The 14,662-nt window shown below is 41.2% G+C and overlaps 5 protein-coding genes across 7 annotated transcripts; 4 read left to right on the forward strand and 1 right to left on the reverse strand.

Moving 5' to 3' along the window:
* Positions 1-388: 388 nt before the first annotated feature.
* On the forward strand, positions 389-2,097 carry PolA2 (DNA polymerase alpha subunit B). The gene has a single exon (XM_088041052.1). The coding sequence runs from the start codon at positions 449-451 to the stop codon at positions 2,087-2,089; it is 1,641 nt and encodes a 546-aa protein (XP_087897178.1). The 5' UTR covers positions 389-448; the 3' UTR covers positions 2,090-2,097.
* A 50-nt stretch (positions 2,098-2,147) lies between these two features.
* On the forward strand, positions 2,148-5,693 carry Vps11 (vacuolar protein sorting 11). Its single transcript, XM_088041051.1, has 7 exons — positions 2,148-2,244; positions 2,291-2,359; positions 2,406-2,579; positions 2,633-2,829; positions 2,875-3,043; positions 3,092-3,181; positions 3,230-5,693. Exons 1-7 carry the CDS (start codon positions 2,230-2,232, stop codon positions 5,627-5,629), a joined length of 3,114 nt encoding a protein of 1,037 aa, XP_087897177.1. The 5' UTR covers positions 2,148-2,229; the 3' UTR covers positions 5,630-5,693.
* Positions 5,694-5,726: 33 nt separating this feature from the next.
* mRpS21 (mitochondrial ribosomal protein S21) lies at positions 5,727-6,314 on the reverse strand. Of its 2 annotated transcripts, XM_088041054.1 has the most exons (3): positions 6,199-6,314; positions 5,939-6,138; positions 5,727-5,892 (listed from the first exon to the last, which is right to left on the reverse strand). In XM_088041054.1, the coding sequence occupies exons 2-3, from the start codon at positions 6,083-6,085 to the stop codon at positions 5,776-5,778; spliced, it is 264 nt and encodes an 87-aa protein (XP_087897180.1). In that variant the 5' UTR covers positions 6,086-6,138; positions 6,199-6,314; the 3' UTR covers positions 5,727-5,775. The 2 variants fall into 2 exon arrangements, with proteins under 2 accessions (XP_087897180.1, XP_087897179.1); XM_088041053.1 differs by having other exon boundaries at positions 5,939-6,314.
* Positions 6,315-6,514: 200 nt separating this feature from the next.
* On the forward strand, positions 6,515-10,255 carry Usp16-45 (ubiquitin specific protease 16/45). Its single transcript, XM_088041515.1, has 4 exons — positions 6,515-7,249; positions 7,784-8,961; positions 9,010-9,208; positions 9,259-10,255. Exons 1-4 carry the CDS (start codon positions 6,770-6,772, stop codon positions 9,937-9,939), a joined length of 2,538 nt encoding a protein of 845 aa, XP_087897641.1. The 5' UTR covers positions 6,515-6,769; the 3' UTR covers positions 9,940-10,255.
* Positions 10,256-10,344: 89 nt separating this feature from the next.
* Positions 10,345-14,431, forward strand: LOC148171345 (macoilin). 2 transcript variants are annotated; one of them, XM_088042137.1, is made up of 6 exons: positions 10,345-10,597; positions 11,020-11,469; positions 12,140-12,713; positions 12,774-13,055; positions 13,133-13,439; positions 13,488-14,431. In XM_088042137.1, the coding sequence occupies exons 1-6, from the start codon at positions 10,518-10,520 to the stop codon at positions 13,700-13,702; spliced, it is 1,908 nt and encodes a 635-aa protein (XP_087898263.1). In that variant the 5' UTR covers positions 10,345-10,517; the 3' UTR covers positions 13,703-14,431. The 2 variants fall into 2 exon arrangements, with proteins under 2 accessions (XP_087898263.1, XP_087898264.1); XM_088042138.1 differs by having other exon boundaries at positions 12,774-13,013.
* Positions 14,432-14,662: the final 231 nt, after the last annotated feature.

Consider the following 14,662-nt stretch of genomic DNA (forward strand, 5'->3'; position numbering starts at 1 on the left):
GTTTCACAAGCAGGGTTGCAAAGGTCCATTCAAAAAGTAAGCTATTGTAACCTGACGCTGACTAATGGGCGTCGGGATTTGCATTAGAAATAATAGCTTATTTTTTACATATTGAGAATTTCGTATTTTTTATCTAGAATTAGACTTTTTTAAACTTTTTTTTTTCTTTAGTGTAATCATAATTATGTAGAAGACTAATAAGTTAAATTTAAGGTGTAGACTAGAAATTTTAATCTTGGGACATATACAAAATGTTGATGTTTAAGATACTTTAAAAATAATAAATCTAACTCCAGTTTACCTTCGTTTCTCTTCAATAATTCAAAATTGCCGCGCCACCACTTCACATCCATCAAACAATTTAGGGATTTTCGATCTATTCATTGCTGCCTCCCGTTTTTTCCCGCGCTTTTAAACGTCAAACTTCCACCTCGTATGTTAGTGCAAAATGTCAGATTTCGAAGAATTGAGTGCCCAATTCGAGGTGCTTAACGTGGAGAAGGTTGAGCCGACGATCCTCCAGAAATGTGAAGACCTCTGTAGAACTTATAACATTTCTCCGGAAGATTTTGTGGATCAATGGCTCGCATACTCCGCTTCAAATTCTCTGGGTTTAGCCCCAACTCTCAGCGCTTTAGACCGATTGGAACGTTACGAATTAAAGAAATTATCAAAGTCATCGATTACCAAAACCCCTCAAACCCCTCGTCATGTGACTGTTGCGACTCCAATGAGGACACCGGTGAGGCAAAATCTGCAGGAGGAAATGATGGAGTGTAGTAGTCCAGTTCAGAAACACGAAGAAATTTCTCATACTGTTCCTTCTCAAGAGTTTGTTAAGAGGAGTGACGCTGGATCAATTGTACAGAGTTTTGGAGCGTGTAAAGATGGGTTTGAACAACGTGCGAGTAAAGTCGTTATTAAGACACTGAATGAAGTTACTAAAACTGGCTACATGTATGAAAGGTTGTTGGCAAGACGTGCTGCTCTTAACGAGATGTCGCGGTGGGTCATTAAGGATATTGTTGAACATTATAATTTGCAGCTGAGTGAAGAAAAATTAAAACAGTATTCAGGAGAAATGGTAATTTGTGGGCGCATCTTCTCAGATACTCAAGAGAGGATTAATTCCAACTCCATCCTGCTGGACGGGTTCGTAGATCTGTACAAAGGCCAAATCGTTAGATTGAGTGTGAATAAGCTGGAGAAAATTAGATTGTATCCTGGTCAAACTGTGGTAGTCAGCGGGAATAACATGAAAGATTGGTTCACTGTAAAAGAGGCGTTTGTAGGCGCACCATTGCCGCCCCCAAAAAGTCCGGAAAACTTCACAGAAACCTTACAAATTATAGTAGCTGCTGGTCCCTTCACTTTTCAAGACAATTTGCTGCATGAACCTCTGGAGGAACTCTTGAAACATGTCTCAGAAAGCAAGCCCAACATTTTAATCCTAATGGGACCATTTTTAGACAAGACGCATCCACATCTGCAGGAATTTACAACAAATTATGAAAAATATTTCGAGAGCATCGTCGATGGTATTATGCATCGGCTTCAAGACACGGGAGTTGAGGTGGTGCTAGTTCCATCTCACAAAGACATTCACAATCATGTCATCTTTCCAACTTTACCATACTCGCTGAAAAAACGCCATGATAATCTACATCTAGCCCCAAATCCTTTCATTCTAGACATCAACGGTGTGGTAATCAGCGGCTCAACGGCGGACATCCTCTTTCATATTAATAAAACTGAGTTTTCCAAAGGCTCTCAAGAAGATAGAATTGGACAGATTGTCTCCCATGTTTTTAATCAGAGGTGCTTCTACCCGCTACACCCCCCAGATGTGGATATTAGGGTTGATTATCAATTTTTGGAGCAGTTCGGGATGTTGGAGTACTCCCCACACCTCATGATACTACCCTCAAATTTTAAGCATTTTGTAAAACCAGTTGGAGATTGCATTGTCGTGAATCCTGAGCGACTGGCGAAAGGAAACGGTGGCACCTTCGCCAAAATAGAAGTCAGACCCACACCAAAAGACAAGAAAGTCTGTGAACGAATATCTTGCTTAATACAACGTGTTTAATTGAAAAAATTGTTTTATTTTCGAGTTTGAAACTTTCTAGGGATTTTAGCTCCTTTGTTTTGATTCGCGGTGTCAAGTGTCACGGTGACAGAACGAAGTTAGGTTAACATGAACTTGTCACAATAAAGATTTTTCAAGAAATGGCTTTCCTTGAGGTAAAATTGTTTGTTAAGGTTTGTAACACTACACTGAGTGTTTCAGTGGAGAAAATTTCATTTTTTCGACCTCCGGACTGATGTGGATGATGGAAAAATCGCAGAACTCTTCAAAGTATTCCTTCAAACTCATTTTAGCCCTGTCTGACCTCTTATTTTAGGAATCTAAAGTCACTGTGACTTCAAGTGGTAACAACCACATTGTATTGGGGGACTCAAACGGACAAATTTATTTATTGTCGCGGTCCTGGCACGTTAGAGCCTTTCGTGCGTATGAACTGACAGTTGAGCACGCCCAACAGTTGAGGAATTCTCCTATTTTGGTCACTGTAGGCGTACGTGCCTTCAACCTGCTTAAATTCTTTATTTATCATTATTTTATCTTTAGCAAGATGAGCCAGGTATCAACCCTTTGATAAAAGTCTGGGACACCAGTAGATTTGATAAGAATGGAGTCCCATACTGTTATAGAATTTCCCGGGCCATCCCTGGGAATCGCCCCGTGCATGCATCCAGTTTGTGTGTCCATGATGGTCTTCAGTTAATGGCCGTTGGGTTTGTTGATGGCTCTCTGGTTCTCTACAGGTAACTAACATCCAATTGAACTGTTTGTTTAAAGAAATGTTGAAGGGGCGACATCACACGCGATCGCAGTTCAAAGCAAAAGTTGTTGAGAGACGCAAGTTCTATAGTAACTGGGTTAGCATTCAAAACAACTTCCTCTAGTGTCTTTTTGTTTGTGGCCACTGATAGTTCAGTGATTGTCTATAATATTACGCATAAAGATAAGGAAATTAAGGTAAAATTCAAACGAATCTCTGTTTGTTTAAACTATTTCCTCCTTCAGTTCCAGTTGGATAGTATCGGCTGCGCGAAAAAATGCAGCGTTCTGGCGGAATCCATGGTCGAGAGTCACTTCATGGTCGGTCGCAACGACGTAAGTCCCACTGTTGTTCAAACATGTCTTTTAGCGATTATTCCGCAGGCGATCTATTGTTACACCGCCGATGGAAGAGGCCCGTGCTATGCAGTTGACGGCGAAAAAGTTCTTCTGGAGTGGTTCCGCAGCTACCTCGTGATCATTTCGAAAACCACACGTCCAAATCTCGCCATTACCAACGATACTCAAGTCAGCACAGTTCAAGACGACCTCATTACAGTCCTCGACATCCACAACAAGTTCATCGTGTTTTCGGCAATGGTGCCTTCAATCAAAGCCATTTTGAACGAATGGGGCGCGTTTTACATCCTCGATAACCACAATCGTCTCTACCATCTCGATGAGAAAGATCTCCAATCCAAGCTCTCTCTTCTCTTCAAGAAGAATTTGTACGACGTTGCCATCCGCATTGCCAAGTCTCAACAGTACGACTCTGACGGACTTGTTAATATTTTTCGGCAATACGGAGACCACTTGTGTGATAAGGGGGACTACGTGGGGGCTATAGAACAGTACATTAAAACAATCGGGAAGTTGGAACCGAGTTATGTAATCCGGAAGTTCCTTGATTCGCAACATATTGAGAAGCTGACGATGTATCTAGAGGCGTTGCATAAACAAGGACACGCCACGGAAGACCACACGACTCTTCTTCTCAATTGTTACACAAAATTAAACAACACTGTTGGCCAATCAAACAGTTTGAAAGAGTTCATTTTGATGAAAGAAGGAGACTTGAACTACGACGTTGACATTGCGATTAAAGTTTGTCGACAGGGAAGCCCCGCGGAGGCTTTAATGTTAGCCAAGAAGCACGAAAAACACGACTGGTACATAAAACTGCAAGTTGAAGACCACCAAAGGTACGTGGAGGTTCTCGATTACATTTCCAATCTATCATTCGAAAACGCGGAGTTTTACATGAAGAAATACGGAAATATCTTGATACAAAACGCCCCTTTTGAGAGCACACAGTTCTTGAAGAGACTCTGTACGAGTTACAAGTCCAACAGCTCTTTGGATAATTCCATGATTGGAAGTTTTGAGATGCCGCAAAAGTCTGATCCAGAGGACTATATTCATCTTTTTCTCAATAATTCGGAGCGTTTGGTTGAATTTCTAGAGTATCTTATAGGAGAAGGTTGTATTTTGAGCACCCCTGTATACAACACGCTATTGGAGCACTACTTGCATGTCTGGGGGAACTTGGAAACTGTCCCTGAGAGGAATAAGTACACTCAGAAGACCCTGAAGCTCCTCCAAAACCCCGATATTAAATACGATAAGTCACAAGCTTTGGTGGTGTGTCACATGCACTCTTTTAGTGAAGGAATTTTGCATTTGTACGAAGAGCAGAAGTTGTACCAACAAATCCTCCGATACCACATTTCTAAGAACGACGCGAATTCGACCCTTGCGTGTTGTCGCCGCTTCGGCCACCAAGAACCCACTCTCTGGGTGCAAGCTTTATGGTCTTGCGTAAGAGACACGAAGAATCCCTCCATCGAATTGTTGAACGAAATTCTTACAGTTATAGCCAAAGAGAGACTGCTGTCTCCACAGTTAGTAATAGACGCGCTCGGGACTGGAAATGCCGACATTACTTTAGGCCACGTCCGTTCTTACATAGTCAGCGAACTCCAACAAGAACAGAAGAAGAGTAAGGAAATAGCAGAGCTCACTCAAAACTACAAGAAAGACACCGAGAAGTTAAAAGAACAACTGGAGAAACTGAAAAGTGGCAGCATCGTAATACAGGGCTCCCGTTGCGCTGCGTGTCATCACCCGCTGGAATTGCCCACCATACACTTCCTCTGTCAACATAGTTACCACCAGCATTGTTTTCAAAGTTTCTGCGAGGAAGAAAACGAGTGTCCGGCGTGTCAACCTGAAAATAAAAACCTGTTGGAGCTTTTGAAAGCTCGCGAATATAATAAGGATCTCCACGAAACTTTCCATTCCCAGTTAGAGAAGGCTCACGATGGGTTTTCAATCGCCGCGGAGTATTTCGGGAGAGGCGTCTTTAATAAATACAAAGTGATCAGAGATGAGACTCCTGATAAAACTGCCGCCGTTCCTGAGAGGATTGAAAAGAAGCTCGTTGTAGAACCGGAAATCAGGAATTATGGATTGGGGGCTGAAGCGAGATTGAGGCAATCGGAGAAACAAGCGGGACATGTTTTAATTCCGACGTCTGAAGGGAGAGTTAGAGTACAAGAAAATAAGTATAGCTCATCGTTAGAAGCTAATATTACTAATTATGCTCCAAAGACTTATGAGACGAGAAAAAGAGACTATAGTGTAGATGTTGCCGCTGGGACGAATCCGTTTGAAAATGATTATGATGAAACTAAGAATCCTTTTGCTACTGATGATGAGGAATATGATGAAAATAACCCATTTAGGGATGATTGTGATAAGAATTCAAATCCATTTTATAAATAGATGTATCCAAGTGTAATCTTATTTTATGTAATTAATTATTGTATAATAAAAAAATACTTTGATCTACTTATAGAATTTGGAATCAAAAAGACTCAAGTTTACTTTTCAATTTTTATTACTACACTAACTGTACAGTTTACTTTAAATTATGGATTTCCAGGGAAAGGCTCTGTTCTGTTTTTCCTCAAAACAAACTGAATTTTCCTGTCCATATCTTCATTGTAAATGGCCTTACATCTCTCGAAGTTAATTCTCCTACGAAACTACACAAAATCGTCACTAATTTACTAGTTAAAATTACGAAATTACTTGAAAGGGCTTCTCAAAGAATCTGGTCCTCCTAAACTGGTCCAAAATTCCTTCTCGTCCTAGAATTCTGTTCAAAACACGACACGCAGCCTCCACATCATTATTCTGCACGAAGACAGTCCGTGCGATAAAACTAACGTGTCTCATTTTGTGGAGGTTAGGGGGTTAAAAAGTGAGGTTAAGATTTTAGTATCATTTACCTAAAAATTGTTTGGACATAAACACGCACTTTTTTACCGATTTCAAGGTTTATTAAGTACTTTTTTAAAAGGAAATACGAGAAATAAGTGAGAAAAATTCTCAAAAATATTCAAAGAGTCCTTGTCCCCTATTGCTGTTTGGTAGTCACATGACCGCTGTCCGTGACAACCATTGGTTCAGTTTTTGGCACCGATTTTAAACCATCTGAAATTTTCTGAATACTGATTATAATTGGATTGTAATTAGACCAAAAAAAAGGTTGTTGTTTTATATTTAATATCTACACTTTTTAAAGACGGTGGGTGCTTCGTAGGGCTATTTTACCAGTTTTGTTTTAGGAACTTTCCGCCCATTTGATTTAGGGATTTTGGTGTTGCACCAACTGTCACTCGCCGCCGTTGTAAAAAACTATGCTGTCAAGTGAAGTGTCATATAAGAATCGTGGTGAATTTTCCTGATTTTCTGCAATTTTCAATGAACATTCATCTACAACCTTTCGCTTTTCTGAATTAGTGCAAAAACCTAACCACCAGCCACCATTTTGGCCTTCCAAATCGCTTTTCACTCTTCGTTTCGTATGAAGGTTAAAACGTGTTAATGTGATTAGAATAATAGAAGGGCAATAGAACAATGAGCAGAAAGAAGCATCAAGGTGATCCCACAGGGGATGAGTCCACGGAATCGTGCGATGAAAACGATAATATGACGGAATGTCGCCACATCCGCCAAGCCGTGGACTTACAAAAGGTGAAAAAAGTCCTCATCAAGAGCGGATTGGCCAGCGATTGTGAACAATGCAAGAAAATGCCAAAACCGGAGTCAGATATGGATTCTGAATTCGAATTTGATAATTCTTTATGGCTGTGTTTGCGGTGCGGGCATCATGCCTGTGGTAGATCTCGAAACATGCATGCTTTAGAACATTACAAGACGCCACATTCTGATTCACACGCTATCTGTGTGGATACGAATTCCTGGAGTGTGTGGTGTTATGACTGTGATGATGGTGTCAATGTCTCATGCAAGGCAAAGTTGCTAGAAGCTGTGGAGTATGTCCAAAAAGCAGCAGAGAATAAGAATAAAGTCTTAGCTAAACCTGTAGAACATCCAGTGAGTATTTATACAAAAATGTTTACTTTAGTCACTTCCTGATCTGATAAGACTTCAAATCAGGAGCGATTTCTACTATAAAACTGACTCATTTCATGCGAAATTAAAAAGGAAAATTTTGCTTCAAACTATTTTCAGACTTGGGGGTGTGACATAATTCCCTCTTTGTGTATGTTAGAGGTCGATGGCACTGTGAAAATTTCCAGTTTTTTTCCGTTGCAGTCTTGTACGTAATGAAATTAGCCATGGTCGGTTGTGATATAAAGAATTCCTTCTGTAAGTCACGTGAAGTGAGGCGTATCAAAAAAGAAAAGAAAAATCGATTCCATTTATCGACCGTTCTATAAATAACGTTTTGTTTGGCTTGTTTTTGCTTTGGAATCTTCACAAAATTGTGGTAAAAAAAACCTCCGGGACGTCACATTTGAGAGTTTAGATGAACTTGTATTAAAATAGCGTTGGCACGACTGTGACTTTAAAAATAGCACATCTTAAACGAATTTGATTTTCCTAATCCGTTTTTTTTTATCGCAGGTGATGGATTTAGTACCAGTGTCTTCAAACATGTCTTTTGGAAGCATGTTCAACACCTCTACATCGTCAAGTTTACCTCGTCCTCGTGGTCTAATGAATCTTGGCAACACGTGTTTCTTTAATTCAGTAGTTCAATGTTTAGCTCAGACCCCGTATTTGTTAGATCTTTTAAGAGAAACCGCTGAAGGCGGTCAGTACTTCCAGTTACCTGGTGGAAAATTGAACTCTCAGGACAACGATTCACCGGTAGTGGAACCTCTGACTGGCCATCTGGAAAAATGGCGTCCTCTTACTTGTACTCTCGCGGAAACTATAACGGAAATTCAGAACGGAAGGAACGAAGCATACGTCCCGCGAATGCTGCTGGCGAAACTAACAACCAGAATGCCACAATTCGGGGGCGGAGACCAACACGACTCACATGAATTGTTGCGACATTTGCTAGAAGCCGTGAGAGAGGAAGACCTGCGTCGATATCAATCAGTGATTTTGGAAAGATTGGGACTCAATACAAAAACGGATCCCAGTACTGTCGAGGGAGATAAAAAGAAAATTATTAAGTTTTACGGACAACAAGCCTCAGAAATGTTACTGCCAACTGAACAAGTTTTCAGAGGGGTGTTGGTGAGCACTTTACAGTGCCAAGATTGCCAACACACTTCGCATAGAGACGAGTTCTTCTTAGATTTAAGTCTACCGATTACCGAGAAACAAATTCCTCCAGTCTTAAGGCGGAAGGCTGAAGAAATCGATGATAACAAGCCGTCTAAACATCAGATTAAGAAGGAGAAGAGAGCTGAACGAAAAAAGAATAAAAAGCAAAAGTCACATCGGAATATGAACGTTGGTATCGGACCGAATCCAGCGTCTAACGACGTTAGCATGGAGAAATCTGATAGCGAATCTGACGCAGATGTTGAAGATAACGTTGATAATGCGTCTGAGGAAGTCGCGAAAGGAATGGAGTCCGGTTACAACTCCGATAAAGTTGATAATAGTAGTCCGGACTCTAATAATAGAGGAATTTCACCGGAAATGCGTATTGATGATAGTGGAGTTCCCAGTCCGGCCATTGGGATGTTGAGTGCTTCGCATGGTACTCCAGATAACAGTCCAGCTTCCAGCGAGACCAACATCGATATGGGGAGTCCTGTCGGTCACAACAGTCCGGAAGAAGAGTAGGTTTTTTCTAGTAGTTTGAACGAAAACTAATTTAAATCTTTCAGTGGTAACGAGTTCTTTGAGCGGCCGGAGTCCCGACTGGCGTTTGTCAACAAGAACGTCGATTTAAAGACGGGTTTGTCCAAACTAAGTTTACTTAACGATGGCGACTCCAACAAAGTCAACTCTTTATGTGGTGATAAGATGGAAGACGATGACAACTTTGAAGGAGCTTGTGGAGGCGAACTTCCCAAAGAAGAAAAGGTGGGTGCTGTTAAGATTTCCACGTCAGTTCTTAATCGGTGTTTTTTTAGATGGACGAAGACGAAGAGGACGTTGATTTGTGGACAAACACGATCTCCGCGCGCTACCAGTGCGAAGAAGGAGAGTATTCGGTTCAATCCTGCCTCAACCAATTCACAGCCTGCGAACTAATGACTGGTAATAACAAAGTCAGTTGCGAGTTATGCACGAAACGCCACGGCGGCGCCGATAAAAAGACAGTCAACACGAATGCAACTAAGCAACTCCTCATTTACAACCCTCCGGCGGTCTTAATTTTACACCTCAAGCGTTTTCAGGTTTATCGTTTTCGTTCCGCCAAAGTCCCAAAATTCGTTAAGTTTCCTACTGTTCTTGATCTCGCACCTTTCTGCTCAAAGCGTTCTCAGAGTTTACCAACCTTCGAGGCCGGCCAAACCAAAGTTTTATATTCGTTGTATGGTGTCGTTGAGCATAGTGGCTCTATTCACGGTGGGCACTATGTCGCTTATGTAAAAGTCCGGCCGAAATTGGAGGAGAATAGCTACCGGTGGCAGTTTTTGCCAAAGAATCAAAAGAGTGAAAAGTCGCAGGCTCCCAAAGGGGCGCAAGGCGATCCAGAAATACCCTCAGGAAAATGGTATTACATTAGTGACTCGCACGTTTCCGAAGCTAACGAAGCGAGAGTTTTGAGTGCTCAAGCTTATCTGCTGTTCTATGAAAGAATCTTGTAAGCGTCTCCGACTTTTTATTTATTTTATGTCGTTTATTTATACTATTTTCGACTATTGGGGTTTATGGTGAAGTTTTATTGTACATTGAGAAATTTTATCATACGTACTGGAAATTCGAGACGGCCAAAATAGACGCTTTTGCTATGGATGTGACATTCTTATGACAGTTTTAGGTTTATCTTTTTTTTTTGGGTTTATACTTATTTAACGTGTTGTACACTGTAAACTTTGATCTGTGCATACTAGTGTAATATTTTTTTAAGTAATTTCTCTCCGAATGTATTCTGCAAGTTCAATAAAATTTAATGGAAGGAAATCAGATTGCTTCATGCTTTGTTGGTTTTATTTAAATTTCCCTAGAGATTTTCGTTTTGTCAGGTTTTATACTACAAATTTGACAGTTTGTCTCGGCCATCTATCCGCGCGCGTCGGAACAAGTAGAGTTGACAACAAAAGACAGTTTACCGCAAAAGCGAAGTTTTTGTGACAAAAATTCCATGAGACATCCGAGTTTTTTGGCATTTTATCGCAGGGAGTGAGTCGACTAATTGTTTCAGAGCATTGGTTTGGTCTGAATTATGAAGAGACGAAATGTTGAGATCGGTAAGATGAGAAGACCCATGAAAAGGAACAAAATCACCGAAGGGATTTACGGAAGGTACGTTTCCGCGTTGGAATGTGACAATCCACGTGCTAAGATGGTTGAGTGCTTCACAGTCTAAGCGGATTTGTCCCATATGTGCGTCAAAATGGCTGGTTTCCCCAAACAAACCGAGGATTTTGAATTGTCCAGTCGGATTTTCAGAGTGATACGTATTATAAACGATGTGACGTAACATCGGGACGAGTTTCCGACGGAGTTTCCTGGCCAAACAGACACGAAATTCCGTCGAGATAGGTTAGGAGGCAGCTGTCAAAACACGATTATTTTTATCTTTCTAATGCATTAGCGTAACTCGCCGATTATGCATTCGTAAATACAAATAAATTATGTCACACTTCATAAACTTCCTCCACGTTTTGTTCTCGAAACATGACATCACCCACTTTACACTTTTTTGAGAAGATGTTTTGTTGCAGCACTCTCCTGTACCTGAAGTTCCTCTTTTTATGGGCGATGGTAATTACGGCCGATTTCATCCTGGAGTTCAGATTTGAGTTTCTATGGCCGTTCTACTTGTTGGTACGCTCGGTCTATGACTCTTTCAAATACCAGGGCCTGGCCTTTTCCATATTCTTCGTGTGCATTGCTCTCACGTCGGATATGCTGTGCTTCTTCTTCATCCCAGTCCATTGGCTTTTTTTTGCCGCCAGTACATATGTATGGGTACAATACGTTTGGCATACAGACAGGGGAATATGCGCCCCGACAATTATTCTTTGGGTGCTGTTTGTGTACTTGGAAGCGGCGGTGCGGTTACGCGATGTCAAACACATACCGGGACATCTAGACCTGTGTAGGCCGTTTGCTGCACACTGCATAGGATACCCCGTTGTTACCTTAGGATTCGGGTTTAAGTCGTATGTAGGGTAAGTAGAAAAAATTTTGTGTGCAACAATGCGAATATAGTCCACATTCAAACACTTTTTATCGTTTTTGTGGGGCATCCAATATTCAAATTAATTAAACAGTTCATTTTATTGTTTTTTTTATTCGTTACACAATACGAACGACCATAAACTTGCTTTTTCTGAACGTTTCTTATCGATTTTGTGCAAAACGCCCTCATGAGGGTAATTAGAAGTTGAGCTAGTGGGTAGTCAGTGACGTCATAAATGTATAAACAAATGTACGAAATTGCTTTATAATGGCCCAAGTTTTATTCCGTTTTATTTTTTGCATGATTAATCTGAGCGATCGGGTTTTGTTACAGATCAGTCAAATTAAAAGGAGTTTTCCACTGCAGATGTTCTATTAATGTTTAAAACTATGAAAGTTTTTGCGGAAGCAGGTGTTTGCTTGGATGTTATTTATATCTCCCATGAAATCGAATAAAGAAGTGTGTAGGTCATTTCTTCGCTAAATTTATATCGCCTTAGAAGTACCTGTGATATTTTCGGTAACATTTCCGTGACCGCGGTCTTTTACCTTTTGCCATAACTCATTTGATAAGAACTTGTATTATTAAAATGAGATTTTATTTGGCTGTTTGCGTATTTTATTTTTATAGTCACGATTTCTGGACTTTTTTTTGTTTAGGTACAGAATGAGGCAGCGAAGACAGCGCGACGTCGCGAAAGAAAACGAGTTCTACATGCAGCTGATGCAACAGGCGTTACCGATAGACGCGGTGTCGCCGCCTCCTGCAGTCCAGCCGCCACCCCCGGAGCAGCAAATCTCCACAGCCATCGTACCTGCCCCTGTACAAAACGCCAAAGTACACAACAATAATAAGTTGCATCATCATGAGAAAAACGGTCACATCCCGAACGGGACGATAGCCAACGGCGTCCATCCAACGTCGAAATCACATCATAGAAAGTCTGTGGATAAATGTAAAGAACACGAGGAACACAGACACGCAGATAGGCACATAGATAGGCAGAAACAGGTCAATCATTCGCACAGTAACGGCTCTGCGATAGGTGCGGGCGTCGAGGAAGTGACGACGTTGCATGAACACGAGCCGAGAATGACGAGGAGGAGGGAAAAGAAGGAGCAGGATAAGGAGAGAGAGGCCGCCGAGTACCTGCAGAAGCTCGAGGCTGATGCGAAAAGGCTGCGGGCAGACCTTCATTGCAGCAGGACCAGCGAGCAGGAGCTCAGGCTGCAGGTGCGTACTCCAAAATTCGTCCAATTAGATTCTAATGGGCTAATTTTTTTATTGTTGCAGGTCGCCGCTCTCACAACCAGCGAAAAAGTAATCAAAGGCGAGCTGTCGACGTCACAGCGCGAAGTCGAAGATCTGCAACAGCGGTACCAAAACGCGATCAGCTCGCGGTCTTCCGATAAACAGACTATCAGCAATTTAGAGCGAAGAGTAGCGGACGAAAGGCGGACACGCTGCAGCTTAGAATCACAGTTAAACCAAGAACGCAAGAACAGAAAACAAGAGGAAGCCAGAGCGGCACAAGTAAGAACCCAAATACGGAAACAGAGGGCTCTTGTGAAAGCTGTAAGCTTTTGGGTGTTATTGGCGGAGGGTTTCGCGCGCTAAATTCTTGCGATTCTTCAGTACGAATTGGTTTTCAGGTTGTGGCGCAGTCTTCCCGAGGTGAGTGCACAGAGGCGTGTCGAGCGCGCCGTAGAGAGTTAGAAGCTGAGTTAGCTGATTGTCGAGCAGCGAAGCATTGGGCTGAGGAACGGTACGCCGCGCTGGAACGCGAAAATGCCGCTCTACTCGATCAGCTCCGTGATATGGACATACTCATGACAGCACTATCTGCCATGCAGGAGAAAAACGCTCATTTAGAAAATTCCCTGTCGGCGGAGACGCGGATCAAGCTCGATCTCTTCAGTGCCCTGGGCGAGGCAAAGCGACAACTCGAAATCAGAGAAAGTAGGTAAAAAGATTGAAAATGAACTTTTCTCAATCGTTTTGTTGCAGGTTCTAATAGAACGCAGGAGCGGGAAATCGAAGAACTGAAGAGTAAAATCGCGCAAGTATTAGCTGTGATGCCGAATGATAGTTTCGGTGGCCCAGCGCCGACAAGTAACATGTCAAGGGTTCGTCTGGCCGAAAGTCCTCCCGGTTCGACCCTCGACCCGAACGCCACGGCCTACACCCCGAAGAGTTCCCTTGTTGCTTCCACTGAAGCCTAGACGACCTCTTAACGCCCCTTACCTGACTCCGTACTGAACCCGGTATAGACTGCTACTGTTTATTGTTGCGTTGAGTCGCGTATGTTTCGTAATAGTCTCGTTTAGTAGCTTATTTAATGTGATATAATTTATGAAAACGGTACCTTGATTATGAGGCAAACCTCTCCTCTATTTTTCTGTTTGTTTGTTTATATAATTTAAGCGTAAAGGTACTGAGTTTTTCTGACATTTGAGTCGCGATTGGCAGGCTAATGATCTCTGTTTTGTTATTTTTTTTCTTTATTCTCCTTCCTGTTTACACGTTGGAATTTGGGGATTTTTTCAACTTGAGTGAAACACCGTTTTTTTTTGTTCAGCGGAAGCAAGATAACATACTAACAAGAATAGAAATTTAATTTTTGGAAGTGCCGTTTAACCAAACTGGGTTTTGTTTTATGTGTTAACAGAGGTGATAATTGAAAAGTCAAAAATTGTACTTAATATATTTTTTTAATTGTTTTTAGTTGAGACAATGATTTGTTTTTTATTACAAATACAGTAATAGTTCTTTTTTAAGTTTTTTCTTTGTTTTGGTTCCTTTATTAAAGCGATCAATTTGTCGGAAGTCGCTAAACCCGTCTGTTATTTATTTGCCATATTTATTTTTCTTTACTTTTTTTGTATAATGGTAGTATTTATTTTTTTACTGTTGCAACTTTTTATTTCGTAAATAAACACTATTACAGCTTTTTCTTTTTCTTTGACGGTTTTTCTGCGTAGATTAAGAATCTTTGCCGTTCTATTCTTTTCACGAATTTCTATTCACGATATAAATTTGTAGGCAGTACATGTTATGAAGTTTTGTCAACTCATAAAGTTGGTATGATGGTCTTTCTGCTCTATGTGTTTTGAAAAATGAACATTTCGAAAAAAATAAAAAATAACCACAAAATAAATATTGGCTCACATGCCGTTACGCAA

This window comes from Gnatocerus cornutus, chromosome 7, assembly GCF_029298725.1.
Source record: "Gnatocerus cornutus isolate USDA-ARS CGAHR chromosome 7, icGnaCorn1.1, whole genome shotgun sequence".
In the NCBI taxonomy this organism is placed as follows: Eukaryota; Metazoa; Arthropoda; class Insecta; order Coleoptera; family Tenebrionidae; genus Gnatocerus; species Gnatocerus cornutus.